Raw genomic sequence first — 26,862 nt, 5'->3', positions numbered from 1 at the left:
TGGAGTGAAAAGCTGTCTTGTGGGTACAGGGCAGAAGTCTGTCAGGCTGTGAGCTATTTCTGTTTGTGACCTGTGGGAGGGCAGTAATGCACCTTTGCAATGTTTAATCTGCCAGAAACTGACAAGAACAAGTACTGCAGCCTATCGAGCGCAGCCAGAATGACGTTGGAGTCTGAAAATATCAGATCATATCTTATTCTTTAAAGACAGCCATCACAGTGCTGTGTGAGGAGAAAAGTCCCACAGTGTCTCTCATTGTGCCACAGAAAAGCATGACTGAACAGAGCATGAGAACAAATGATGCTGATTCCACCACCATGGCCAACACAGAAACAGCAACCCTTGGGATGCATACAACTATCTGCTGGAGTGCACAGCACTGGACCCAAGGGTTCGGACTACCCCAACTAGACCATGACCAGTTTGAGGCCGTCTTCTTGAGGGTACAGAACAAGGTGAAACAGCCGCAGCAAAATCAGGTATATGTATCACTTTGAATTGTTTTCTGTCTTTTGTTTATGTGTGTAACACTAAATTTGCTCAATTTATGTTCCCATTAACAACTGAAACATTATAATGGATTCATGCAGTGTGTGTGTGTGTTAGAAACATGAGAGCATCAGAGTGTGTTGAGATGGAGAAAAGGGCTACTGCTTAATAAATTTAACACCAGGGTTTCATTTTAGTTTTCTTAAAAGTAATTTGAAAATATCGTCTCATCTAGTTCGTCCCTATTAGTTTCCATTGTGGAGAACAGGACAGAATGGAAACTACAACAACAGTATCTCAAGGTGGAGAGGAAATCCACTGCAGTCATGACCTCAATGAGTGTGGAAAGGAAATATTAGAGAAAGCGACTTTTCTGTGGAGCACAAGGAACTGTTTTTGACTAAAGTGAAGGGGCACTAGGTCGTGGTCTAATTGTGTTTTCTGGCCAGTCTCTCATAGCTGTTGTTGTCTACAGGAATTTGAAAAAAGAAAGCAAAAGCCTTTGCCAATATCCCACTTTATACTCCTTGTCCACTCTCTGGGACATGTGGACAATGTTATTCCTGCAGAATAACATTCATGCAGAAAAACAGATTAAAAACTGGCATGACAAAAGCAAAGAAAAATATAAAAAGCTGCAAAGAGTTGTGGTGCATCAGGTGTTGACTTCTTCTGGTTAATCAAAAATAAACTGGTTTGTCATTTAATTGTATGCTGAATCAACCAATGGTAACGTCCTCTGCTGAGATTATAAATGAATTTTTACAAATGCAGAATCTGTTTCTTTCTTTCCTCCCACCGTGGATCCTCTGCAAAGCAATAACCACAGTTGTGTTCGATTTATTCAAACAAGAAAAACTCCCACAAACACAAATGCAAATGAGCCAGGCATGAAGATCACTGTGCCCACACTTGCTAGCCTTTACATTATCGCTGTTTTATTGTCAGTAAATACCTACATTAATGTTTTTACACCAAAAATATGACAGTCTGTGAGTTTTGGTCATAGTTTCAAGCCTTTATCTCCTTGGTCTGGTGTTTGTTTTTCAATTTAAATACTCCAGATTCCCACATAATTGTCTTCTTTATTCAGTTCAGTCTGGCCTTGCTCCCAGCATTAGTTTTCATTCTGCCAGCTTTATGAAGCACATTTGGTATTGCATGTTTTGGAAGCAGAACCAGTGCCTCTAAATCATGCATGTTCCTGCCACTGCACCACTTGAGTTTTTTAGAAAATAAAGATTTTATCGAGTCCTGCCTGCAAGCCTGCACTTGGTCTTCTTCACCATGCACCCTGACAAAAAAAAAAGGCTTTAAGTCTTTTCTATCAGCTCTGGGTTGTAGCTCACCACTTTGTGCAAAACTCAAAAAAATCATCAATAAATACCACAAGCACTTTTCTCTCAATGCAAGATTATAAAGAAATTTTGTCTTTCAACAACTACAGAGCAGAAAAAGTCCTCAGGTGATGCTATCTGAGAAGCCACCTTATCATTATGATTAATAAAGCCACATGGGCTCAGGAGTATCTTGGAAAAATGTTTTCATCGAACAAAAACGGTGGCTGAACCCTATAATGTAACCCTAAAACTGTGTAATACAAAGACAGTCATATATCAACCCCCTTTCCTCAGAAACACTCTCCAGCTCAAGCTTTTTACCAGTTTTAAAGTTCAGAATGAATTTTTACCTATTTTCAAAAAAAAAAAAAAAAGAAAAACAGAGCAAACCTATAATAATTTTTTTTTTCTAGTAAATCGTTTAATTTTGCAGAAGTAAAATAGGAAAATTTCCAACAGAAAAATTAACAGTTTTGGCCACGTTGTATTATTGTTACTAGAAACCTTCTCATATTTAGTATATTGATGAGCCGAAGCTGTTTTGTTTATGCAAAGAAAAAAATTGGCTGTATATGCAGCAAATTTTGATGGGTGCCAAGGCGGCTACTGCCATGCCTGAGAGTGGCAGCAACTTCACAAAGATGGAGCTCCTGTGTGGTTATGGACACAGAAAAGGTCCCGAGTGTGAAGGAGGGGCTGCAGATAGATACTCACACATACAGACACCTACAGTATGATGTACAGACAAATGCATTTGTGTGTGGCACCATCTTGTGGTGACGCCTTTTTTGTGGCGGCAACCTGGTATCTGCTGCCGTCTGCGGACAGCAGAAAGGATATCTGGACTGACGACGTTAGGCAGTGGCCCACAGTTACTGGTGAAGGTATTTTATCTACCAGTCTTGAAGTTATTTTGTTTTTCTTGTTAGTTAGGTATCGGTTATGACAATAATCAGAATAGAGAAAAGAGAAACGGGGAAAAAAAGTCTACTCGGTATTCCTTCCCATCTCAATTTAAGTACTGTAGTGCTACTGTAGCTAAATGTTTAGTTGTAGTTTATTACTGCAGAACAATGATCCTAATAAATTGCATATTTATTTGACTTTTTCATAGGTATTCCATTATTTTATCAATCAGCTAGCTTGTGATGAGCAACAAAATGCAAACTCCATGTCTCTAATGGAGGGACAGATTTGAGCAACTGGGAACATCATCATGTCTCCATGTGTGTTTATCTTGGTTAACATGTACCGGTGGTTATGCCAATTTTAAAACTGTCTTCTGAAAACTAGAATAAAATTATTTATATGAATAAAGTTACCAACGTGTCTGATTTAAGGGTCCAATGTCAAACAGCAGACTCTCTGTGTCTCAACGTCTTCAGGTTTTGTAAATTAGAATTTTTTTTGATCTGCTGCATGCACAGTTCCCACATTCAAAGATGAAAACACACATACATTTTCATGTGTCATGTTCTAACAATAAAACGTATCACACAAATTTCTTTTACAAAAATCTGTGAGGTTAATGTTTTTTCCATGCGTGGTCAGTCTACGCTTACTACCAGCAGCAGGGCAGCCCCTTGTCTTTTAGTCCATTAGCAATAACTAGCACAATAAACGTGACTCGTTGCACTATGTTAAGCTTGTCAGTCGCATGGAAACACTGAATTTAGTGTTGGACCGACAACTTTTCACCGAAAATTATCGTAATGTTGTTGGGAATAAAATTCTTTCTGTTAATATTCTTGACTCACTTCTCTCCAACATCTTCTGCCCTGCCAGGAAATCTGTGTAAATCGAGAGGTCTCAGACATACAATCTTCTTGAATTAATGGTCTTTAACTGAATGCTATGCATTCTGCTTGCTATGAAGCTGGACAGGACAGGTTAAAAAAAAAAGAACAACAAGAACCAGGCATGTCTTTCCAGATTTCCTTGACATTGTTAAGAAATAAGCAGAGATGTTAAGAAAATGATCACATTCTCTTCACAATTACTTATAACAGGCACACAAGTGCCACCGCAAAAGTGGTGGACGGTCCACTTCCGGATTAATCTATAGTGACCCACAATATAATATACAGTGTGTGTGTGAGAGAGATAATGAGAGAAGAGATGGACGTCTGTATGTAGACACTGAATAACAGCACTGAATCACTGACGCCCATTATAAACCAATAAAAACTGTGTATTGTTCATTAAATCCATCTTGTTGCTCTAAATTACTTCATTCTGTAACTGGGCAGGTGTGTGCGTGATTCCAATCTTACACACACAACTGCCGCTGGCCAGCTTGTTGGTGCTGCTATGACGACAGAGACATTCTGTGTCTGCCGACTCACAGTGAAATATCCTCAGAGCTCACAGATGAGCGAGGGTTCAAAGAACCCCTCGAACAACCAGTGCTGGTCGCAAATGAAAAGTCACATCCAAAACATTCCTAGGGTAAGAATTCTTGGGTAGGCTAAAACATTCAAAACAATAAAATAGTGCAGTCACAAAACAGAATACCAAGACAGAACAAATAATAATACAGGTGATAGTAATGGTAATAAGACAAAAACAAAATAAAAATGAAAAAAAAAAAAAAAAAAAATCTGCACGGTGGTGTGGTGGTTAGCAGGGCAGCCTCACAACAAGAAGGTTGCTGGTTTGAGCCTCAGTTGGGGGAAGGTTCAAGCTTTTGGGGGAGCCTCCAACCACCCAAAGACATGCATGTTAGGTTAAATGGTCATTGTGTGTGATCGAGTGTGTGTGTGTGTGAATGGTTGTTTGTCTCCTATTGTGTTGGCCCTGCGATGGCCTGGTGACCTGTCCAGGGTGTAATCTGCCTCTCAACTGCTAAATTGCTGGGCTAGGCTCCAGCTTACTCGCGACCTGTAATGAACAAAGTGGTACAGATACGGAATGGGAAAAAAAAAACAGCTAGCTAGTAATAGTGCAAAACAGCTGTACTCGTCCACAGACAGACCCGCCCCAAACACCACAACAGAATGATTATTTCCCCAAGCTAACACAGAAAGTTCAGATAGGGGTGACATGGAGATCCGTTTTCTTAACAAAACAGAAAAAGACCCCCCATGTGATCAAATTTACTGGAGCAACCACTTAATGTCAACCAAATTTTATCCAATTTAACAAAATGCAGAACATCTCTAATCCAGTGGGTGTGACACATGAATATTGTTGAATATTGTTGTGGTTTTTGGTATATTGTTTGTTTATGATCCCGCCTCGCTCCATTCATTCATTTCCACCGGCTGCTAACGGTAGAGGTGCAGACAATTCCCTGCAGGCCACACCCTGATCACAGTCCCAGTGAGTGGATATCCACCCAGCTTCAGTGCCTCCAGCCTGTCGTCAGAGACTTCACATCAGATTTCACTGATTAACCATCAACTGATTGTGTTAGCCAAGACAAGAAAATGGCTTGAGACTAAAAGGAGCATTCTGGTGTTTACTTTCCATCTGTCAATGAAATCCCTTCTCTGAGTCTATTCTGACCATGTTGAAGAGGCGGTGGGTGGTCGAACTGAGAGACAGCCATCTGACTACACTCATTCTCTGTACCGCTTTGTCCATTATGGGTCGCGGGTAAGCTGGAACCTAACCCAGTATTTTTAGCAGGTAAGAGGCAGGGTACACCCTGGACAGGTGACCAGTCCATCGCAGAGCCAACACAGACAGAGCCAAACAACCATTCACACTCACTCCTAAGGAGAATTTAGTGATTTATTAACCTAACATGCATGTCTTTGGACGGTGGGAGGAAGCCGGAGTACCCGGAGAGAACCCACGCATACACGGGGAGAACATGCAAACTCCACAAAGAAAAGGCCACCGCTCCCCAGGTTCAAACCCCCCCCCTCAGCTGAGGTTCGAACCAGTGACATTCTTGCTGTTCAGGTGGGTGTTTTTGGAGTGTTTTCATCTCCATCCTATGTTTGAAGTCAAACCAGTAATGTCAAATCCAGACCTAGGTCTCTGTCAGAACTGGATTAATGAGGTCAGGTTGACTGAAGAGCATATCAACAAATTCCTTCAAACATTGTGAGCTAGTAAGAAAAAAAAAAAAAACAGAGGTAGAGAAGAATAAAGGGGAGGGTAATTAAAACAAACACACATACACATACACACACACATATATAAATATATAAATATCTAGACATACTTACTTTTTGCCATAGAGACTCTCTAGAGGCCAGACTGGAGCACGCAGCAACGAACCAGCAGTTACCCAGCTGTCCCTGATGGAGATCATGTGCACTGATGCCATCCACAAACAGGTGAGGGTCCTCACACAGCTCCTACACCACCAACACACAATCAGACAACAGTTAACAAATCTGACTTTTCTGTAAAGTTCATCCAGTAAAATGATGACATAATAAAGCTGACGGGCTTTTTAGAAGTAGCATGTTCTTCTTCCCAGGGGTGTGTACGATCCACAGCAGAAGATGTGGGCTGGTCATGAATCAGACCATCTGTCTGCATGCACCCACATATCATATTCATGACCTTCCACTGGAGAGTGGGAGGACAGCGTGAATTTATAAAATCACATTTCCAGCAGCTTCTCTGTGCAGGTCCATTTTCTTGTGTACAGACAGAACATACGTAGAACCCAAGCATCGGTTTCCTCTGGTTCCTGTGATGATGTGTGGGATGGTTTCTACAGGAAGTGGAAACTCATCCAGCCACCCTTCCCCGCCTCATTCATTCATCCATCCATCAATCCTCTCCCTCATCCCTCCATCCATCCTTTTGTCCAAATCAATCAATACTTCCCTGAGCTACCCTCCATCCTCTCTCCTTTGCCCTCATCAATTCATCCATCAAACTTCCCTTTCCCACATCCTTCCATCATCCCTTCTCACACATTCCACCTTTTCATCCCTTATCAATCCATCCTTCCATCCTTCCAACCTCTTCCTTCCTTCTCCTCTCACCCACTCATCCTTTCCTTCCTCATTCATTCACCCATCAATCCTCTCCCTTCCTTCCCAATTCATTATCCATCCTTCCCTCCATCATCCACTGATCCATCAAATCCTTCATCCCTTCATCCTCTCATCTCTCTCCTTCATCCATTTATTCATTCACCTATCCCCCTCCCTCCCTCCCTCTCCCACATCTATTCATCCTCCGTTATCCCTTTTTCTCTTCCTCCAACTACAGCAGTAACAACCACTTTGTTGAGATGTTTTACTGAGGCTCAGACTCTCTCCATGATGTCAAATATTTTCCTTTTCTGTTGTTACAAGACATTTTGACAGCAAATACACACACACACACACACACACACACACACACACACACACACACATCTCTTTAGGACTGAGCAAAGCTCTTAAAGTGAATACAAGACTTCCAAAAACAGAGGGATGCTGCCCGAGTGCTTAGAGCAGTTTTAGGGATTTATGACCTGCCTGAAAGTCTGAACCTGGGTTTTTGATTTGTTTTGGTCTGAGCTGCTGATGCTCACGGCACATTCCTCAGGTTGGATATTTCACATCAATATCAGCTTGTTATTTAAATAGCACCATTGTGTCACGATGCAGCAGAAGTGAGGACCCAAATGCAGACAGTAAAGGCAGGAGGCAGAATGATGCTGTTGACCAAGATTTATCACAGAATTCAAAACAGGAACCAAGATATGACACAGGTAAACACAAGGACCTGACAAAGATGACTGAAAACCAAGGGGCACATATACACAGAGGGAGTAATGAGGAACAGGTGAAGTAATTGAGAAATCAGACCAGGTGATCTAACGAGCCAGGAACAGAAAACACAGAGCACGTGAGGGAAAACTACAAACAGAAACTAAACATGACAAACACCAGACTATAAAGTGTAAGGGCAGGACTAACTATAATAATAACAATAATAACATTTTCCATTGTTAGTTTTTTAGGTTGTTTTGCTTCATTTTAATGTCATCTGTTGCTTTTCAATCACTTGTTCAATCACCTTGTTTAGAATTGTACAAAAATTTTTTTCCATTAAGGCTCTAAATTAATAACCAATAAATGCAGGTAAAAATCTAACTTGTTGGGTATAAATCAAACTGTTAGAACAACTATTATGTTCTAACTGTGATATGTTTTCATGTGGATGGACATCATTACCCTCCAAAATATTCTTACTAAATAAATACTTACAGTTTTGCTCACTTTAGTTGGGTGGATCACTGGTTTACTTGCTGCATGATGTTTTAACCCTGCCGGCTACAGTGTCCTCCCACAGTTCCAACACTGCAGATGAATTGTAGTGGATATTTAAGAAATCTTCAACAGGAAATGTAAACATGAAAGCATATATTTATTTATTTTTTTTGGCTGTGTTAGTTCTGTGTTAGCCTGGAAATCAGTCCTATGTGGGCTGGATTACACCCAGGTCCACCATATGGCTTTAATCATAAATATCAGCACAATTACCAGCCTTAACATCATATGGCTGCACACAAAGGCAAACCACAACGTATTTACACAGGAGACACACACTTACAAAAACACATGCAACCAAGGTCAGCCATTTGCTGACTCTGCAAAGCTGAATGCTGCAAAAGCTAACTTTTAATCTGAAGCAGAGGCTACTGCAGTGCTGCCTGGAGGCCTGCAGTTCCACCAGCATCCTCCTCTCACCTTACACAGACCAGCACTGAGGTGCTTCCTGTCTGAAATGTGGTTGTACGATACATCTGGCACGGCTATGAGAAGCAACGTTCAGACATCCTTCTGCTGAGCTCCTTGTGACTTAATTAAGATACTGAGGCACGTTTCTCCTCCCTGTCTGCAGCAGCATTAACTGCTGGAGTCTGAGCAGCAGCGACGGCTTCTTGTGGTGGCCTGCCATCCACAGATTGGCTCAGGTGGAAGAGTAATAGAGTATCGATCACGGCCTGGCCCTGCAGACACTGATGTAATGCAAATATTGTGGCTGAACACACCCCAATCATTTATCCTGCCACTGACTTTTCAACCAACTTCATATCCTTTGCATCAGTCATCTTTTTGGCTGAGGTGGAAGGGAAGGTATCTGCCACACATGCAGACACATAACCAGCCACAGGTGCATAATCACATAATCCAAAGTAGTATGACCCAGAACCTTCCTACATACCTTCAGTTGTCACTAATGTACTCATGTTAAATAATCTCTTAAAGAAAGTAAGGGAACTGTTTCAGTGAAAAGTAGATTGTAATTGTTGTTAAAAGGCTAGCCCTCTTATTTTAGAGACTGATAGCCAAATCTGCAAAACAAGATCAGATTTTCATAAGAACAGAATGGTATTTTAAATGGCAGATGCATGTGCATGTTTGTACTTGTCTAAAAATGTTCTGTGATCTATACAGTTACCATCAGAAATATATTCCTGGTAGCACTTCATCTGTATGTATTCACTCATTTGACTTGTCTAATGTTGTGTAAGGAAGATACAAGAAGTATTTTCACTGTTTATTTGCAAGTTCACGCGCTAGATGGCAAAGATCCCTATTCATTATCCAAGCCATTATCCAAGCTTTGAATTAAGGAAATACCCTTAAGTTCAGTTCCCTGATATCTGGAACTGTTTGCTGCTTCAGTCAGCCTTTACCAGTGTTGCCAAGTCTGCTTTTTAAAGCAACTTTAGGCTTGTTATTCTGTAAAGTCATTTGGAAATATTGTCAGTCATGGGTTGTAGGTTTTTGGGCTTGTTTTCTTAAGTGTAGATGCTTATTCGGGCTTGTCCTGCTTCCTTTATAAAGTCCCATGTCACACTCAGCCATGACCTCCTGCTCTCTGGCTCAGCCACTCCCTCTCATCAGCTCAACTGCTTCCACCTGCTGGCGCCACCTGCTAGTCCTCTCATCAGTGCCACTATATAACCTGTCCTGTCTCACTCATACTTTGCCAGATAGTCTTTGCTTCCATACCTGACTCTCCAGCGTTTATTTTATTTTTACTGATTCCATGGTGTCGACACTGTCTGTTCCTGATTTTGCCTTTTGTCTCAGCCCCATTCAGTATCTGGACTCACCTGGATCCAATCTGAAAGGATAATCAATCACATCAGTTCTGTCGGCCCAGAGAAAACAAGCTTGGGTTTGGCTCCCTGAATCCCCCCTGGCGTTACCAACCGATCCACTGGACTCAGCTTAAAACATAATAAAGTTTGTTCCTTTTCCCCAGTCTACCTGTGCTGCATTGGGTCCACAGCATCCCTGTTACAGTCCTCCTTATTCTTTCTCAGCAGTCCACAAAAAGGCAAGATCCACTGGCTGCAGATCGGGAACGTGAACCCAATAGTCCTTTGTTTTTTCAGCAACAAGTATCCACAGCCCCTTGTCCTTGGCTACTGCGACCATCCTGTCCAGACACCCCTACCTGACAGAATGACAATCCCTGAGAATAAATCGGAGACCAATGGAGATCGGTGTATATGTGTGTGTGTGTGTGTGTATATATATATATATATATATATATATATATATATATATATATATATATATATAAATTATTGACAGGCATGTGTTTACATCGTTATATTTTTAATATCGTGTGTGCTCTAGTGTACTTTTTGTTTAGCAGGTAGATGAGAAAGGCAGACATTGGGATCAAACCCGAATGTTCCACAACAAGAAAACCAGTTATTTTTCTCGTCTTGTTGCTACTGAAGCAACATTTCTGAGGGTTTAGTAACCATCCTGCTCTGGTCTGTTCCCTCTGTGAAAACTCCAGCACAAACAGCTGCTAAACTAAACCATGATGTTCTTTTAACAAAGTGCCGTTAACACCACCATGTCTCTGTACAAGGACACATAACTCCTCCAAAGAAATCGTTGACTTTTTAAAATAGTAGAGCTGGGCACATTAACACTTGCCCAAATTACTGCTCTTTGCATTTACAGTATGTGACTGTGACATGCATGACTTTTTTTCTGGTTAAAATGAGCTCAATTCACATATTTTTTGGCTTACTGCTTAGCAACTGCCAGTAAAACAAGACAACATCGCCCTATGAGCTTTAATTTAGACACAACATAGCAGAAGCTACTAGAGAAAGACCTTCATCAACTGAAGAAAAGTCTTTTACAAACCTTTAACTCAAATTTTTGATCCCAGTGAAAGATTCATTAGTCACTTTTCCGTCATGTCGTTTCATAAAACTCTCTTTACTTTCCCAAGTTTAAAGGTACAGTGTGTAAAAATGACTGACATCTAGTTGTAAAGATAGACATAAAAATAACATCAAATGTCAAGCACAGTTGTGCATGGACGGTGGTCGTCAGTGGCCAAAATTCTTTCAGAATTTTATACTACAGCTAACAACTTCTACTATGGTCGTTTTAAAGCGTTACTTATCCCAAACAGTACTTATCCCAAACAGTGCTCTGGCACTTATCAAACAAAACTGGTACTGCAGTTTTAAAACTCAGAGGGTTCTCGCTTCACACTGAGTTCTATGTCTACTTAGTGACACCGTAGTGGCGCAAACGTGATAGCTGCCACATACCGTATGTGGACCCACAGCAAGTAGATATAAATGACTCATTTTAAGAAAATAAAAACATTTACAGTTATTTTAGTAAAGTGGTTAGAGACCAATAGAAACTGTTTTAATATGTAATTTTTTTTGCCATTGACCTTTGATTTTGCGACATGCTGCAACTTTAAAGTCATCATTCTAACTGCTGTGTTCAACTCAAGCTAATGCTAGCTCCACTCTCAGACTGCTGCATGATGACAAAAACAACAGAGCATTTATCCTGAGGCTGTTCACATCCTTGTGGGGGACATCTCGCCAAGATTTTTTTAACCAATCTAACGAAGCTTTAAAAGAAAAACAAAAGAAATAGCTGATTCAACCCAAAATCCTGTGAAAACAGCTTTGCTTCCTAAAATAAAGTATGTAATCTATTCAAGATTTATATAATATCTAAAATTAAAAGTAGTAGAAGGTCAGACTGAGGAGGCATCCTCAAATATATCTTGGACACGTCGGAACACAGATAAGAGTGAACACAACAAGCTCTTAGGGGGTTTAAGGCTCTGAACCATCACCTGAAGACCAAAAACACAGAAATACATTTTTACCTGGAGCAATGACATGAAACTTTAAACCCTCAAAGGCTACAACTATTTATTTCATGTAACAGAATTTTTGATTGTTCATATAATTACAGATATTTTGTGCATCTGACTAAGAACCATGGATAGAACATAATGTCAATGGGTTACAGTCAGTCCTGATGTAAATACAACCTAATGCATAATAATCTAGGACTGCAGTTTATAAAATGAACATTGTGATACATTTGATGAGAATGAAAATAGAGATAAATAAATTAAGTGAATGTTTACTTATGTCATAAATCAAGTGAGAAGGAGAGCCATGGTCCAGAATTTGGTGGAAACAACACCTTGACCAAGAATGAAGGCAATTCTAAAGGGAAAAGGGGGTCCAACCCGGTACTGGAAGGTGGACCTGATAAAGTGGACGATGTGTGTGTTATGATGATGAGAGCTCTGTCCTACATCACTGATTGGCTCAGTGTTCACATGCTAGTAAACTGGAAGTCCATTAATTCTCATGGGAAGTAGATTAAAAACAAAACATAAAAACAAACAAACAAAAGAAAAAACCCAAAAAACTAATTTTTGTGTTTGGATTCTAGAGAGAGAGACTGAACTGTGTCGTGGGAACTTGAATAAGTTGGATAAAGTTGGATAAACTACTAGTTTGACAAACCTTTGCTTCATACTTTACACCTCTTGTACCAAATTAAAATCCCTTCACAATCTAACTGGACAGAAAACCTTTTGTTTTTTGAAGGACTTTTACAGATTAGTTTTCATGGATTATGTTACCATTATTATGCCGATAATACTTAACTCTACATTACTGTCTCACCAGAAGACTCTGGTCCCAGACAAAGAAGAAGTTCATGAATCGATCAAATCAATACACGGATATGTCAGAATTTTAATTAGCTAAATGAAGATAAAACTGAAATTATTGTGTTTGAACCAAAGATGAGTGTCCTTCAGTCAGCAATGCTAAAAGCAGCAGATTAATCCAGAAATCTGAGCTAAATTTTAACATCCATATGAAAGCAGGAACCAGATCAGCCTTTTACCAGCTGAAGAACTGATCTAGAATAACGGAACTGAAGTCACAGTATGATTTAGAAACACTTCATCTGTTTTCAGTAGGCTTGACTGCTGTAATGGAGATTTTACTGGTCTGTCTTTAAGAAATCACTAAACAACTGCAACTAATCCAGATGCTGCAGAAAAGGAGAAAAAAAAGAAGATCAGAAAAAGGGAACATATCACTCCGGTTCTCGCATGTCTACTCTGGCTTCCTGTGAACTGATTTTAAAATCTTGCTGCTGGTGTACGAGGCTCTGAATGGTTCTGGTCTGGAATATAGATCTGTAACATGCTGACACCACGTGAGCTGTCAAGAATTCTAACATAATCTGGGTCAAGTTTGTTTTCCATCTCGTTTTCCATCACTTTGAGTTGTTGTGTGCTTGAAATGTGCTTTAAAAATAAAACCTGCAAAAAGATGTGGATGCATGTCATTGGCAACAGCTTTCAGGACCAGTCCAACCTGGATCAGAAGGAAACGACTCCGCTGGACAATATCACGGTTTAAAACTCTGAAAGATGCTGCATCCAATATAACAACGTGTTAAAAAAGCATGATGATTAAATTGGAAAGTGTTTTTTTAAGAAAACATCACATACTTCTCTCTTTTTCGTTTCGTTTCTTTCTCAGATTGACTGTGTAACATGGATTTGTATGTATTTTTTTTGACTGTTTTCCCTTTTTTTTTTTTTTTATGTTTCTTGTCGTCTGCCTAGTCCACCTCTCTTACTAGCTATGCTTTTATAAATGCCTGGTAATTAGGGTAGAAACTCAATACAGATACCAAGGAAAATACTCACTACTCAATCCCCTCACTTTGATACCTGAGGGGGAAAAGTGAAAAATTTAATTATTGTTCCTTCCTGCTGGGATTCAGATAAACTAAAGATGTAAAATAAAGAAAAATATAGACACCAGCACAAAAAGAAGCACTACTTACATTAACTTTAATGCAGCAATTTCATATTGTTTTCCATTCTGACTGAATTAATGATTAATTATTTGATGAATCCCTTCCATTAACATAAAACAGTGGGTAAACTGTACGATCAACACCAAAGCATTTATCAATATTGATGTTATGATGGAATAAATATCAATTTGTTGAGCTGCATGTTGACTTAAATGATCCCAAAGACATGTACCAGTCAGTGAGCTGAGTTCACTGTACTTTCTCAGAATCAGATTTTAATGTAAGCTGCTTTTTTTTTTAAATGTGACATCATAAAGTGGATGGATTAAAACATGTTTGGATGTCTTGACTTTTATTGTTAATTCAGTTTCTTCTGCAGACTGATTTGTTGACTCCTGCCTTTTGAATGCTAAACACAAACCTGCTAGTGTTCATCTGTGCTTCTGTTTCTGCAAGTCTGAGGTTGCATCGGCAAACTACTTTGTTCCAACAAATGCTGGGAGCAATGGTGCTATATGCACAGTATTCTCCTCTTTGCAATACACTGTATTAATCTGATAACCCACATGATGGTTCATGGCGATCAGAGCAGATCTCTGATGATTCTACCAGCCAACTGCTATTTTCTGATTTGTTTTTCTAATTCTGATGTCAAATATCTCAGGTTATTGGTTTAGACTGTTTTTAGTTCGGTTCATTCAGTTTTTTCTGTTAGTTTTGTCACTTCATTGTTTGTCGCTCTTTGTTGCTCTTACAGTGTAACTCCACCCCCTACTGTTTGCGTAACTCCACCCACTGCTGAACTTGAAAAATGCCTGAAACTGCAAGGATTGGGGTGATCAGCAAGCGGAGTGGGTGGGTCGGAATACACAGGCAGAAATGATTGACAGATTACACACAGATTATTGCTCTTTCCTGATGGTCCATAAGATAACACATAATTCTAAGTCAATGATGTATCTTTAAAAATGTTTGCTAGGTGATCAGTATGGAGTTCTTAAAACAATGAAAGCATGTTATTAGTTTAATGCTGATGGCAGCAGCACCTTTAGGCTGTAAACTCAACAGTGTTCAGCAGCTAGTGCGGATTAAAGGCTTTATGTCTGCAGCAGTTCAGTGAAGATGTGCCAACTGGATGAAATGAAGGCATTAGCATTGATACAGCAGCAAATCAGTAACCTATTACTGTGGATGCAAATTTTTAGTTGCAAAGTTACACAATAGGTACTATTTTAATGCAGTGGTCTCAACATTAAATTACCAAACATTAGAATGGATAAGTTTGTCAGAGGGGGGCACAAAGAGAGTCGGTGTAGAGCCAGGGGATGTAATAGCCAGCTAAGCTAGCTAGCACACAAACATGCATATTGCCAATCAAATCAAATCAAATCAAACTTTATTTATATAGCACCTTTCATACATAAAAATAGCAACTCAAGGTGCTTTACAGATAGTAAAATCCCCCAGAACCCCAACCCAATAGCAGCATGCTAAAGTAATAGTGATATTGCTAAGACCCATAAAATAAGAGAACCCGTGAAATAAGAGAATCAGAATGATAAAACAAATACATAAATGATAAATAAATAGAAGCTGAATACAGCCTGTGTGTTAAGAATAAAGAAATGAATAAATACAATAGTAATAATAAAAGTAATGATTAAAATGCTAAACTAAAAAGGTGGGTCTTGAGTCTGTTTTTAAAAATATCCACACTAGGTGCTCCCCTCACGTCCTCAGGCAGGCTGTTCCACATACGAGGGCCGTAGAAATGAAAGGAGGACTCGCCGTGGGTTTTTGTTTTTACTCTGGGAACAGTTAAAAGGCCAGTACCAGAGGACCTGAGGGGTCTAGTGGGCTCATAAGATAAAAGCAAATCAGATAAATAAGGTGGGCTAAGACCATTAAGAGACTTAAAAACCAATAAGAGAATCTTAAAATCAATTCTGAAGCTGACGGAGAGCCAGTGTAGAGACTTTAAAATTGGTGTAATGTGGGCCCTCTTTCTGGTCTTTGTCAACAGATGTGCAGCTGCATTCTGTACAAGCTGCAGCTGGTTCAGGTACCTCTTTGGAAGACCAGAAAGAAGAGCATTGCAGTAATCTAATCTTGATGTGATAAAAGCATGAATAAGTGTCTCTGCACTGGCTCGAGAGAGAAACGGCCTGATGCGGGAGATGTTCTTCAGACGATAAAAAGCAGTCTTAGTTATGTTTTTAATATGTGGCTCAAAACTGAGATCTGCATCTAAAATCACTCCCAGGTTTTTTACTTGATTAAAATGGTTGAGTGCTGTTTTCAGTTTGGCCTCCAGTTTCTCTCTCTCAGCTTCAGGTCCAGTCATTAAAACTTCTGTTTTGTCCTGGTTGAGCTGCAAGAAGTTTTCTGCCATCCACCCTCTGATATCTAAAATACAATCTAACAAGGCATCAATTGGCCTGTGCTCATCAGGAGTCACGGCAACGTATAACTGTGTGTCACCAGCATAGCTGTGGAAATTTATGCCGTGTCTTCTGATGACATCACCAAGAGGAAGCATGTAAAGATTAAAAAGAGTGGGGCCTAAAACTGAGCCTTGGGGTACACCACAGGTCAGTCTATAGCTCTTGGACGAGGATTCCTTCATGCTAACAAAGAACTCTCTATCTGTTAGATAGGATTTAAACCAGTTAAAAACAGTACCAGTGAGGCCAACCATGTCGTGGAGTCTGTTTAAAAGAATAGTGTGGTCAACTGTGTCAAACGCTCAACATTAAATTAAATTAAACACAATACTTTATATCTGATATACCTGCTAACTCTCACACAATGGCAGTGAGACTCGAGTTTCAGTGGCTTCACATGCTCTCAGGTCACACCTCCAATTTCCAGTGTCGGTTGGGCTGGTGTGCAGGGGAACAAATAAATCCATCGGAGAGTCCATCATAACACAGAAGGAGTGATGAATAGGCTGTGATGAGGCAAACTGAAGAGGAAAGGAAGGAAGACAGGTGCTGCTAGGGTGGAGACTACTCCAAGGTTTTGGTGCTGCAGGCAGGTACTATCCAGGTATTATCAAAAGGCAAAAATGTAGAGCTGGTGGATCCTGAATGTTTAGCATTGTCACTGGTTTTTGGAGAAGTGGTTTATGTCTGCCTGCTGTTAGGTTTAAGTTTTTGTGTTGATGTTTAAACAACGGATGTTCTCTGCAATCTTAAAACTAAGGCTTCCTGTTTTGTTCAAATGTGCCACTCCGGCATTGCTCCCAAGTTATGCATAAGTTATACCTGCAGAGAGGCATTGCGTTGCTAGATCTAGAGCTCTACAGGGGCCCAGGCCCCCTATTACTCAGATAACATTTTTTTATTATAAAGAACTGCTTATTGCTGTTTATTAAGTGAGCAGTGTTATGTTCCTACTTCACTTTACTAACCCGACTGTTACTGCTTCTTCGAAAAACTGTTGTTGAAATTGAAGCATTAAATAATATAAAAAATAATAATAATAGCCAGTGATCCCCTCTGTACTAATGGGGAACGTCAACTCACTACCTAACAAGATGGACGAGTTGTTGGCACTGAACAATCAACGGAATTATAGCGCTTGCAGCTTATATATCTTCACAGAGACATGGCTCACTGATGCGATACCGGACGGTAACGTGGATCTACCGGGTTTCACTGCTGTGAGAGCTGACAGAGACATGAACGCCTGCGGTAAGAGCAGAGATGGGGGGCTCATCATATATGTGAACAAACATTGGTGTTGCCCAGGACATGTCTCAGTGAAAAAGGAACTGTGTTGCCATGACTTGGAACTGTTAGCAGTTAGTCTGCGGCCATATTACTTGCCGAGGGAGCTTAGTCACGTGATCGTGCTCTGTGTTTACATCCTGCCCAGCGCAGAAGCATCAGCTGCCTGTGAGAAGATACACACAGTAACAGCAAGGCTGCAGACTAAGCACCCTGAGGCGTTTATGGTCATATCTGGGGATTTTAATCATGCTTCCCTGGACTCTACCTTGGCCTCCTTCTACCAGGCTGTAGACTGTCTCACAAGGAACAACAGAACAATAGACCTGCTGTACTCCAATGTGAAGGATGCCTACACAGTCACCCCCCTCCCCCCACTTGGAAAGTCTGATCACAACCTGGTATACCTACAGCCACAGTACACCCCCCTGGTCAAAAGGATGTCTAAAACCACACGCTCGATCAGGAAGTGGTCACCTGAGGCAGAGGATGCCCTGAGAGACTGCTTTGACATCACTGATTGGGATGTACTGCTGAGACAACATGGTGAGGACATTGAGGAGCAGACTCACTGTCTGACGGACTACATCAACTTCTCGCTGGACGTAGTCTCCCCCAATAAGACTGTCCGTTGTTATCTAAATAACAAACCTTGGATAACACAAGATGTGAAAGCTTCCCTCAACAGGAAGAAGGTGGCTTTCATGAACCATGACAGGGAGGCAATGCAATTAGCACAGCGGGAGGTGAAACAATGCCTGAAGGTGGCGAGGGACACCTACAGAAGGAAGGTGGAGGATAAACTGAGTGAGAGCCATATGAAGGAGGTCTGGGATGGTGTCAACACCGTCACAGGCTTCAGATCAAAGGCCATAACAGCGGGGGGGACAGTGGAAGAAGCAAACAGGCTGAACATCTTCTTTAACCGCTTTGACCAGCCCACTGTCCCCCCTCCCCCACAGCAGTACACATCCTCCCTGACTTCATCCCCTGTGCAGTCCCCCTGCCAACCTTTACCCCTCCCCCCATCTCAACACCCTCCACACATAACAGCAGAACAGGTGAGGGGAGAATTGAGGAAGCTCCACCCATGGAAAGCAGCTAGCACTGACGGAGTGCCTCCTCGTCTGCTTAGGACCTGTGCTGCTGAACTGGGGGAACCACTCCAGCATGTCTTCAACCACAGTCTACAGCTGGGGAAAGTGCCTACCCTGTGGAAAACATCCTGTATTGTTCCAGTTCCAAAGAAAAGCCGCCCTGGTGAGCTGAACGATTAAAGACCGGTGGCACTTACATCCCAGCTGATGAAGACGATGGAGCGGCTCATCCTCAATCTCCTCAAGCCCCAAGTGCAACAGGCCCAGGACCCCCTACAGTTTGCCTATCGCACAGGTGTGGGTGTGGAGGATGCTATTCTCTTCCTCCTACACCGTGTCCAAGTTCATCTGGATAAGGGGAGGGGCACAGTGAGGATCCTCTTCTTGGATTTTTCAAGTGCCTTCAACACAATCCAGCCTCTGACGCTTCTGGATAAACTGAGGGAGATGCAGGTGGACCCCTGCTTGGTGTCCTGGATTGGTAACTACCTCACAGAGAGACCGCAGTACGTCAGGCTAAAGGACATCACATCTGACACTGTTATTAGCAGCACAGAAGTACCCCAGGGACGGTGCTGGTCCCCCTCCTCTTCACACTCTACACCTCAGACTTCTGTTACAACTCAGAGCTGTGTCACATCCAGAAGTTTGCAGACGACACAGCCATCGTGGTGTGTGTCAGGGATGATGGTGAGGATGAGTACAGGAATCTGGTCAGTGACTTTGTCTCCTGGAGTCAGATGAACCATCTCCAGCTTAACACCTCAAAGACTAAGGAGCTGGTTATTGACTTCAGGAAGTCCAGCCCACAACCACGTCCGGTGACCATCAGGGACAATAAGGTGGAGATTGTAGACAACTACTGGTACCTCGGGTTGTGGCTGGATAACAAGCTGGACTGGACATGCTGTACAGATCACCTGTACAAGAAGGGCCAAAGCCGTCTGTACTTCCTGCGAAGACTGAGATCTTTTAACATCTGCAGGAAACTCCTGTGGATGTTCTATCAGTCTGTGGTAGCTAGTACGCTTTTTTATGCTGTTGTCTGCTGGGGGGGTAACATGACAAAAAGGTGTGCTAACAGGCTAGAAAAACTCATCAGGCGGGCAGGCTCTGTGGTTGGCATGATGCTGGACTCCCTGGTGACAGTGGCAGAGAGGAGAACATTAAAAAAAACTACTGGCTATTGTGAATGATGCCAGTCACCCTCTGCACACTGTCATCAGTGCACAGAGAAGCCTGACCAGTAACAGGCTGCTCCTCCCCAAGAGTAGGACCAACCGGCTCAGAGACTCCTTCGTCCCCCGAGCCATCAAATTGTACAACTCTGCATTAGGCAGGAGGGGGAGAAGGAGGGGGGAGAGTGAGGTGTGCAGTCCGCCTGATACAACACATGCACAATAACCCATACAAACAGTTGCAATAACTTATACGTGCAATAGTGAACTGGAAATCTGTACCACCTCTACTGTGTGCAATGCTTGTTTATATTGTTTATTTAACTTATCTTATTGTTATTATTGTTATATTTATTGCATTCTATTTGTCTCTATTTGCTTTGTACCTGTATATATTGTGTCTTGTGCTTGTCCTGCTTTACTGTTGGTGTTGTATTGCTACTGGAAACCAAATTTCCCTGAGGGCTCTCTGAAGGGATTAATAAAGTATTTCTATTCTATTCTAATTATCATCATCATCATCATCATAATATGGTTGTGATAGACTGTGAAAAACACCCTCATTTTTTGTGTTGTCAACATAAAGTGAAACATGCAAATAGAGGGCCGCATTTATCATTTATAACCTAATCAAATGTAGAAATTCATATGGATTTAAGTAAAAAAAATACTTCCAACTGAATATCAGATTATTGTGGTAAATGCAGTCAGGTGAAGTCATTTTGATCTCTCACTTGAATGTGGAGGTTTGCTTTGAAGAATTAGCTAAATAGAATTCATATAGTCAGACTTTACTCATATTTATTTATATTTGCATAAATATATTTTTAAAAGTGATTGTTGGAAATGTGCTCCAGCAAATGTTTAAATAAATTATGTTTAAATTTATTTTCCAGTAAATGTTGCTGAGTCATGTTTTGTACTGAACGTGCTGCATGACTTATAACATGCACGATGAACACATTTCTGGTATTAATTAAATAATTATGTGATGTTACATGTTTAATGTAGGTAAAATGTTTAGCACTACCCAGTGGCTGTGTGGAAGCAGACAGCTCATTTCAGTTTGCTGTTTCTCTATTGCTCAGCTTGGGTCACATGGTTAGTCTTAGGTGAGACCTGCCATTTTGAACCAAGGTCTGGCATAGCAGGAGGCTTCAGTTGAGCCTCTGCTGAATCATGTGCAATCTGCCTGTGTTGAGCCTCAGAGAAGCTTTGTTTGTAAGTATATTTGCCATACTTAATGTTGGGAATAGATAAAGATGTATATTTTGTCCCTATTTTGGATCGATCATCAGACTTCGTCGTCAGACTGTCTTATTCAAACTTCATTATGGCCTTGAAGTTGGAAAATTCTCCTCTCTTTCATTTGATCATTTTTAACCCAAGATCAGTTGGTGTTTACATGACATATTTTTGTCTTTTTTAGTTCTGTTGCCTTCAGTTTTATAGGTAACATACTAAACATTAAACATACTGACATTGTGAAAATGCTACTGACATCATGTCTGAAAAACTGAATGCATCAGATCCCAAAGTCTGTAATGTTGATAACAAATTATCTACTATAATTTCTTTTCAATTAATAAAGTAAAACAGGAGGAATAATTTCCAACTTTAAGGCCACAATGACTGATGAATAAATCTGATTATTATATCACCCACTGTTGGCACTTTTGAGTCAAATACCTTTGTAAAAATATATAACTTGGAAAACGACTGTCTTAAAATTATTACTGAATTACTTCATTCAGTCCATTAAAAATAAGGAAGTGGCATGAATCAGAAAGGTGTCCAGCCTGCATGTTATAAGATACAGAGTAGAATAAGTTCAGAGTCAGACAGGAGGTGCAATACAAAACATGACTCGTGCTTGTTGGCGTAGCCCAGATAATGGTTTATTGCATAGTAAACATATTAAACCTTTCAGTACCTCTTTAACACTGTAACATCAGTATTAGCCAAGATTAACATCATGAACCACATGGTCCTCAGTCGCAGGTCCATCATCACATCCAGATGAGCACTGAGCTCATGCAGGCTCATAACATAACAGGCTCATGCAGTTATTCAGTTTACAATCAATCATCAATCAATCAATCAAACTTTGTTTCTGTTGCACTTTAAAGACCTTGTTGTGTACATTAATTCATTATCTGTACCGCTTTGTTCATTAATGGTCGCGGGGAAGCTGAAGCCTATCCAGCATTTAGCAGGTGAGAGGCACCTGTCTAGGTTGTACCCTGGAGAGCGGAGACAACCATTTCCTCTCACATTTACTCTGAGGGAGAATTTTAGAGTGACCAATTAACCTAACATGCATGTGTTTGGACGGTGGAAGGATGGAAGGAAGGAGGGAGGAAAATTTGGGTTGGCTCCACCAAATCTTACATCAAGGTTTTTTCAGAAGTTGACAACCCTGTATCTCATCTTCATCTATACATTTTTTTTAACCGTCATATAGTTTCTTTCATTACAAACGACTTCAACACAACTCTGAGATGCATAATTAAAACGAATAACAATTAAGTCCCATCCTACATTAAGACTGAGGTGTGTTGAGTGAAAGTGCTTTATAAATGAAGTTGGTATGGAAAGCTGATTTACTTCAAACTGAAGGGTTTTCCAGTCAAAATAAATGTCCTCAGATGACCTTTTCTTATTTTTATCAGGTAGTTGCAGCCGAGACAGACAGGAACTGTGGGAACATTGGAGCAGCTAGACAGGATTCAGAAATCTAATAAAGAATTCTTCACTGGTCCAAGATTGTGGATCCCATCCAAAACGGGCCACACTGAAACCAGATGTAAAACCATAAATTTCCAAGCCAGACCTTATCTAGCACACAACTCCAACAGATCTGATTAGACTCGAATGAAAAAATGTAGTGGACTCTGGACTCTAGAGGAAGAAAAGTACAGCAATTAATACATAAATATAGTACTGAATAATTACTACCTCACTCACTCTGATTGGCTTAACTATTTATGACCCACGTTGGGCTCACAACCATTCACTCTGATTGGTTAAGCCCCGACCCCGAACTCGCGAGAGCACATTTGTGACTTGCAGCAGCAGATTCAGGAATTTGTAATCGCTAAGTTGAGGTTGTAAAGCAAAATGAACACTTGAAAAAAAAATTTAATTTCAAGTAAACTATGGAAGATAATTTGTCAGATGGACTATTTTTCCTCTGTAACTTCAAATTCAGTTCACATGTGTGTGAGTTTTCTTTACAGCAGAAAATTTTGACATACAAGTTCAGATTTTTAATGCGCAACTTCTCACATTGTATTCTACAAGTTTTCACATCAAATCTACAAGTTTGTTAATTTTGGCACATTTTTACCTTCATAGAATAGTTCTCTCCTTTCATCCTAGCCTTGGAGTAGATTTGTCCACAAGTATGGAAATATTGTTGTTTGATAACTGATTTGTTTTCAGAAAGTAAACTGTTATTTTACCTCTGACTGTACTTAGTGTTGCACAAGTTATTAATATGCTGATTTCCTCCTACTGACAGTAATGATTAGTTTTCCTTGGCCAGAGTGCATATTGCAGAGTAAATTTTGTATTGTTTTTGTTAATTATTTGTAATACTGAGCTTCAGTTGTGTTCAGTACATTTTAATTATTACTACAAAGGCAGAGAATGCCAGCCATGTAAAATGTGTTTAATTTCATGTGTTATGTTGAATGGATGAATATTACAATATTTATTTTCAGTACCAGGATTTGCCCGTGTAAAGAGAATGTTGATGTCCTTGGTATTGTATTATTCAATTTTACAGAAGAACGACTGTCGGTAAACTCAACTCAACTCAACTTTATTTATATAGCCCTTTAAAACAACCACAGCTTAAACAAAGTGCTGTACATAAATGGACAAAGCAACACATAAAGTACAAAAATCAACCAGGAAATAAATAATATAAAATATAACAAAATAATTGTTCATTGTTTTTAAAACAGTTTTAAAACAATAAGCAATTTTAAAAGAATAAACAAATTATAAACTAATAAAACCAATAAGTAAAACAAACCACAGCACACTAAACAGGAACAGTCTCATACTGGGCTGAAAGCCAAAGAATAAAAATGGGTTTTAAGATGAGTTTTAAAAATAGACAATGAAGAAGCTTGTCTAATGTGGAGAGGGAGCTCTTTCCACAGTTTTGGACCAGCGACTGAAAAAGCTCGATCCCCCCTGAGCTTCCGTTTGGACCTCGGTACGTCCAGGAGCAGCAGGTCAGCTGACATGAAGCACCGAGCAGGAGCGTAGGGGTGGAGTAGCTTAGAGAGGTAAGGGGGCGCCAGACCATTTAAAGATTTAAAAACAAATAAAAGAATTTTAAAATGAATTCTGTAGTGCACTGGCAGCCAGTGAAGAGAGGCCAGGATGGGGGTTATGTGCTCCCTCTTACGTACTCCAGCTAGGAGGCGTGCAGCTGCATTTTGCACCAGCTGAAGACGTGCGAGGGAGGACTGGCTAACCCCAAAGTAAAGAGCATTACAATAATCCAGCCGAGATGTAATGAAGGCATGGATTACTGTTTCAAAGTGTTGTTTTTTAAGAAAAGGTTTGACCTTAGCAAGCTGCCTGATGTGGAAAAAGCTGGACTTCACTACAGAGCTGATTTGACTATCCAGTTTAAAATCGCTGTCCATCTTAAAACCCAAGTTTGAGACTGTTGGCTTTAAAAAACCTGCCAAAGGACCCAAATCAATGGTGCAGGGTTCACAAAAGCCACTGGGACCAAACACCATCCCTTCCGTTTTTTCCTCATTAAGGAGTAAAAAGTTTAGGGCCAACCAGGCTTTTATGTCTTTGAGACATGCCAGAAGAGGTGCAAGGGAGAAGGCATTTCTCTTTTTAAGGGGCATATATATCTGACTGTCGTCAGCATTAAAGTGATAAGAGATGCCATGCCTTCTCAGGATTGAGCCCAGGGGCAGTAAATACAAAGAGAAGAGCAGAGGCCCTAAAATCGACCCCTGGGGAATCCCATAAGGAAGTGGAGCAGAGCTGGATTCAAGATTTCCAAAGGTCACACTCATGCTTCTGTCGGAGAGATAAGACTTGAACCACTCCAATGCAGTACCACCAATGCCCACTAGGTGGCATAACCGAGCAACCAAAGTGTTGTGGTCCACAGTGTCAAAAGCTGCTGTTAACTCTAATAAAAGAAGAATAATATGTTCACCAGTGTCATTTGCTAAGAGGATGTCGTTAAACACTCTTAGCAAGGCTGACTCGGTGTTGTGCAGAGTTTTAAAACCAGACTGGAACACCTCCAGGACATCATGTTCACCTAAAAACAGCTTGAGTTGAGTGTGGACAACTTTTTCTAAGATTTTAGAAATAAAAGACAGCCTCCAAATAGGTCTGAAAATGGCCAGCACGCTGCCATCAAGGCCAGGTTTTTTAAGTAAGGGCTGGACCACAGCATGTTTAAAACTCAACGGAACAACTCAAGATGACAAACTACTGTTAATAATGGCCAGAACTGCCTGCCCTATACTAGGAAAACATTTTTTCAAGAAACCAGGAGGGACTTCATCATGGGGACAGCCTGACGGCTTCATATGGCCCATCAGATCTTCAGAACTGAAGAAGATACCAGCTCAAACTCCTCAAGAGCTGCAGAACATCGAACAGAGACAGAGGGGTCAGATGCAGGAGCAGCGATGAGAGTCCTTGCAGTAGCAACCTTATCAAGAAAAAAGTGGAGGAAGCTACTGCAAGTCTCAGAGGATGCCTCCAGGCTAACAGGCTGTGGGGCATTAAGAACAGTGTCTATGGTTTTAAACAACACATGTGGGTTATGGCGATTAGACTCAATAAGGTTTGCTAGATATTTCCTTTTAGCCTCCTTAACAGCGTGCTGGTAAGAGAGCCAACAGTCCTTAAGGATGAGGAAGAAAACCTGCAGCGTCTCCTTTTTCCACCTTCGCTCCCGTCTAGCTGCCTGAGTTTCGTCATTAAGCCAGGGCTCAGATTTAACCCTGGGCTTCACAATTTTTATTGGAGCCACAGAGTCCAATATAGTTCGGAAGGAGGAGTCGAACCAGGAACTGGTAAAGCCAAATCGCTTCTCAGAACTCGGTTTGCTGGAGTTTTTATTACCTGTCTAGCCTTGCTCAGAAACAAAATTGTCTGTCTATAAGCAACATAACTCAAAAAGTAATGGTTGCATTTTAATTAAATTTACAGGAACTGTCAGAAATAGAATGAATGACAAGTGATAGTGGCTCAGGCGATAGAACGGGTCGTCCAGAGACCGGAAAGTTAGCGGTTCGAATTCCACTCCCACAGTCATCTGTTGTTGTGTCCTTGGGTATCTGTTGTTGTGTCCTTATCGTCACCAGGTATGAGTGAGGAATAAATGAATAATGGACACAATGTAAAGTGCTTTGAGTGCCTTGAAAAAGCGCTATATAAATTATTATTGCATTTTGGGGGTGATCTGTGTCACCGCCTGTATCCAGGATTACAGGATTCTTTACAGGCGCAGGAACATCTGGGAACATCTGGGAAATTTGTCACATCCAGGTTTTTAGCAGGTTTGATTTTGTTTCCTTTAAATCAGCTGAAAAATTGTGTTGTGGTTGGCTGCCATAAACATAATTGCTCCAGAAAGGAGATCGATCTTCCAACTAACAAAAAACCATAAAAGTCCAGAAAGACGTGATAAGCAGCTAGCGGCTGTCGTTCTGCGTTACTGCTAATGATGTAGTCCTTCGATAAATTCAACACTGTTCAGATCATTTAGTGACTGGTGAGTAAAACATTTATTATGATATCAATGTTTAAAACTTTTTTGTATAGATGCCAAAAATAACATAAATGTCTGGTTACAGTAACAACAAACCTCTGCTGGAGGTTTTTTGTGAAGTTCTCCATGTTTCTTGTTAGCAGCTCCATCACCATTTTTTTAATGACAGTAACTAATTGGTATAGCCATCAAATGT

The 26,862-nt window shown here is 40.6% G+C and overlaps 1 protein-coding gene and 1 long non-coding RNA gene across 7 annotated transcripts in view; both read right to left on the bottom strand.

Moving 5' to 3' along the window:
- Positions 1-26,862, bottom strand: part of capn5b (calpain 5b) — a 110,883-nt gene that overhangs the window by 54,772 nt on the left and 29,249 nt on the right. For all 6 annotated transcript variants that reach the window (XM_042008980.1, XM_042008982.1, XM_042008983.1 and 3 more), the window contains exon 3: positions 6,008-6,139. In XM_042008980.1, coding sequence (XP_041864914.1) covers positions 6,008-6,139 — 132 coding nt within the window. The remainder of the gene's footprint in view (positions 1-6,007; positions 6,140-26,862) is intronic.
- Positions 9,347-25,242, bottom strand: LOC121654735. The gene is made up of 3 exons (XR_006013000.1): positions 25,170-25,242; positions 9,752-9,757; positions 9,347-9,357 (listed from the first exon to the last, which is right to left on the bottom strand). It is a non-coding gene; the product is annotated as an uncharacterized LOC121654735 (long non-coding RNA).

This window comes from Melanotaenia boesemani, chromosome 15 (assembly GCF_017639745.1).
Source record: "Melanotaenia boesemani isolate fMelBoe1 chromosome 15, fMelBoe1.pri, whole genome shotgun sequence".
In the NCBI taxonomy this organism is placed as follows: Eukaryota; Metazoa; Chordata; class Actinopteri; order Atheriniformes; family Melanotaeniidae; genus Melanotaenia; species Melanotaenia boesemani.
Note: the sequence above shows the minus strand (reverse complement) of the source record. Positions and strands in the feature narration are given on the sequence as shown.